This window comes from Sitophilus oryzae, unplaced genomic scaffold (genome assembly GCF_002938485.1).
Source record: "Sitophilus oryzae breed Bouriz unplaced genomic scaffold, Soryzae_2.0 scaffold_805_pilon_pilon, whole genome shotgun sequence".
Classification (NCBI taxonomy): domain Eukaryota; kingdom Metazoa; phylum Arthropoda; class Insecta; order Coleoptera; family Curculionidae; genus Sitophilus; species Sitophilus oryzae.
The window spans coordinates 161383-165267 of NW_022147423.1; the positions used below are offsets into that span (position 1 = coordinate 161383).

The following is a 3885-nucleotide window of genomic DNA, read 5'->3' on the forward strand; positions in this document are numbered from 1 at the left end:
AACACCAGTACACCTCATCACTGAGTGCGCCGAGACGACAACCATTCGTGCCATGAATTTTGGTACGACTGAAATTGGAGATGGAGAACTACCCTCTATAAAACCGTCCCAGATACTGGCTTTTGTCAAAGCCCTGGGACTGTATGATGAGTTATGATTCAAGAAAGGGGGACACAATGGATCTGTAAGGTCGAAGTGATTAACCCCCCTCCCACGCATTCTAAATTCATTCTAAAAATATACTGGTGACAAATTGATCTCTGTTGGATCAACGCAGCGGTATTTACCTACAAAAAATAACTATTTTATTTTGTAGATTTTCTTCTAGTGGCCAAATACCGAGAGACTTTTTTGAAAAAATGAATCCGCCACAAAAGTATCGACATTATATACATAAATATTATTATAAAAACTATAAAAATATAGATATACACAATTGAAAGAAATTATTTAATAATAATTTATGTAAAGCACATAACTAGTTTTTAAAAGGTAAATAATAAAAATAATTCAATTTCAATATGGCATAATACGTTATAGTATTTAATTAAAGATGATCCCGATCAAACAAATATTTTACATTAAAAAATAAATGCACGTTGCATTCAGATTATACGTGATGATTGGCTGGAGGTATTTGTCTATTTCTGCTCGTATGTTGCACGTACTGCTGATAGAGTTTAGTAATAAATTGAAATAATGCTTTTGTAAATCTTGAAAAAAGATAATGTTCTTACATTTAATTTATCATTTGTTTTATTTTGACATTCATTTCAATAGCATTAGGAATATCTGTAGAACAACTTATATTACAGGAAAATATATTTTTGGAAAGCCTTTGGTACATTCTTAGCCGTTTTTACAATAAAAAATCTAACATAACTACATTTTATATATTATTCTTTAACAAATAATAGCTTGTAGTAGTTTAGGCTTTCACGACCATCGTTTGAAGAAGACTGCAGACATCGTCTGCAGAGGATAATGGTACCCTTTTATCACAAGTTACTTAACAAGTTACTTATTTTATTACAAGTTACTTAAGAAGGAACATACTGCCTTAATTGTAAGAAACACCAACAAATTCATCAAAGCGTCCTCACTCCCGGAAAATCTAAAATCAAAATTGATTAATTCCGAAGCTCAACCACCACGCCTTTATGGACTACCAAAAATCCATAAATCTAGTATCCCACTTAGACCGATAGTGAGTGCTCCAGGATCGCCTACTTACAACTTGGCTAAATACTTGACTACGATTCTACAACCGAAAGTCGGCAACACAAACTCTTATGTGAAGGACTCAACACATTTCGTTCAAAAGTTAAATGATCTAAAACTGGAACCATCTGACATCATGGTAAGCATCGATGTGGTATCCCTATTCACGAGAGTACCCTTAGGCGAGTCAATGGATCTAATTAAGGAATCATTTCCACCTGACATCGCGGAGCGTTTCCGAGTGTGCCTGACTGGTAGCTATTTCTAATGGAACGGCAATTATTACGAACAAACAGAGGGTGTCGCAATGGGCAGCCCAATCAGCCCAATAATTGCTAATTTCTTTATGGAAAGATTTGAAGAAAAAGCGCTAGAGTCATCAGTTTTGAAGCCGGCAGTATGATTTCGTTATGTGGACGATACATTTGTTGTTTGGAAACATGGACGAGACAGCCTAGATGACGTGCATAAAATTTACCATGGAAACCGAAGAAAACAACCAACTGGCCTTTCTCGATGTGCTTGTCAAGAGAAATGGAGACCATTTGGATCACAGGGTGTATCGAAAACCCACTCATGCAGACCGGTACTTACACAAATTGTCAAATCATCATCCAAGCCAAAAACAGGGGATTATCGGAGCATTAGCAAATAGAGCAAGACGCATTTGTGCTAAGGATCACATACAAGAGGAACTAAGTCACTTAAATAAAGCCTTTCTTGCTAATGGGTATAATGAGAAAGAAATAAAGGCGGCGCTAGCACCTAGCCAGAGGAGACTTGACATCAATGAACAGAATAACACTGTTAATAAGGCCTTCCTTCCATATGTCTCCCAGGTCACCGATAGGATTGGAAAAGTTCTCTGGAAACAAAACAATATACAAACCTACCCGGAAAATAAAGGACTGCTTGAGACCAGCCAAAGATAAAAGGGTACCATTATCCTCTGCAGGGATCTACCGTATACCTTGTTCCTGCGGTAGCGTATATATTGGAACTGCCAAACGCTCAGTAGGAACGAGACTTACGGAACACAAGAGAGGCGGCAGGTTAGGGCAAAGAGACAAGTCGGCCGTAGCAGAACATGCTCTAAGAGTAAGTAAGGATAGTAAACTTCTCTGGAACAGGCATATTAAGAACATTACCAGCAAAGCCACAAAGGCTCTCATGATATGCAGAAGACTGGCGGGAAATAGGTGGGGCTGCGCCCCAAAAATTTTGCGCTGGATGTATATCATTATCATGGTATACATACATCATGGGTCTTACTATCGTAAGACCCATGATTACATATGGAGCAGTTGCTTGGTATACAAAACTAGAGCAACGTACAGCAAGGCAAAACCTGTGCAAAGTACAGAGACTGGCATGTATCTGTATCACAAGTGCCATGAGAACATGTCCAACAGCAGCAATGGAGGTCATTTTAGATCTAACACCACTGCACATTGTCGTCGGTAGTTATGCCAATGCGACAATGATTAGAATGGTCATAGACGGAAACAGTACTGGGAGAATTTTTAGGTCAGGGGCTTGGAACACCCTCAAAAAGAAAATTCCACTTCTCCAACTCCCAGTGGATGACATACCAAGAATTTACAACTTTGAAAAACACCTCACTGTAGTATTGAGTAATAAAAAGGATTGGAAGGAAGAAACGCTTACTCAGCATATAAAAGACCATACCATAACGTGGTATACTGATGCTTCTAAAACCAAAGCAGGGACAGGGATAGGAGTATTTGGGCCGAAAACCAAATACTCCGAACCAATGGGAACCTACCCCAGTATCCTTCAGGCAGAAATTTACGCTATCGAAAGATGTGTACAATTTATCTTAGATAGGAACTATCGAAAACAGGAATTTGCCATCCTATCTGATAGTCATGCAGCATTAAACGCGCTCAATTCAGTAACCATCAATTCGAAGTTGGTCAAAGAATGCCTAGAGAAGCTCAACAAGTTGGGCAAAGAAAATAAAGTCCTCCTACTCTGGATGCCTGCTCACCAAGGGATAGAAGGCAATGAAAAAGCAAATGATCTAGCTAGGAAAGGAGCGAACACTCCACTAACTGGACCAGAACCGTTCTGTTTTCCAAGCGGAAACCAGCTGAAAGCGGAACTGAAGAATCTGGAAGACTCCAACCGCAACTTGGAATGGGTGTCCTTCAACGGTCTAAGACACTCGAAAAAGTTCCTCAGAACCTACGACCGAGAAAAATCAAAGGTTTTCCTTGATTTAAGTAAAAACAATCTTCGGATTGTCACGGGGTTCCTAACAGGACACTGTCTCCTCAACGAACACCTCAGTAGGCTGAAGCTGAGAAACAACGGCGAATGCAGATTCTGTGGGGAATATGGGGAAACACCAGAACACCTCATCACTGAGTGCGCCGAGACGACGACCATTCGTGCCATGAACTTTGGTACGGCTGATGTCAAGGATGGAGAGCTGGCCTCTATGGAGCCGTCTCAGATACTGGCTTTTGTTAAAGCCTTGAGACTGTATGATGAGTTATAACTGGTTATAGCTCAAGAAAGGGGAACACACAATAGATCTTTAAGGTCGCGGTGACTAACTCCCCTCCTAAACATTCTACATTCTACAAGAGATGGTGACCACAAAATCCATTGCAAGGCAACGAAAAAGCCGATGAACTA

The 3885-nt window shown here is 39.8% G+C and overlaps 1 protein-coding gene across 1 annotated transcript; it reads left to right on the plus strand.

Annotated features, from left to right (window-relative positions):
- Nucleotides 1–1700: 1700 nt before the first annotated feature.
- Nucleotides 1701–2153, plus strand: LOC115888635. The gene has a single exon (XM_030908403.1). It carries the CDS (start codon nt 1701–1703, stop codon nt 2151–2153), a length of 453 nt encoding a protein of 150 aa, XP_030764263.1.
- Nucleotides 2154–3885: the final 1732 nt, after the last annotated feature.

Excerpts from the sequence above, each read along its gene's own strand:
- LOC115888635 (XM_030908403.1), top strand. The coding sequence starts at position 1,701 with ATGGAAACCGAAGAAAACAACCAACTGGCCTTTCTCGATGTGCTTGTC.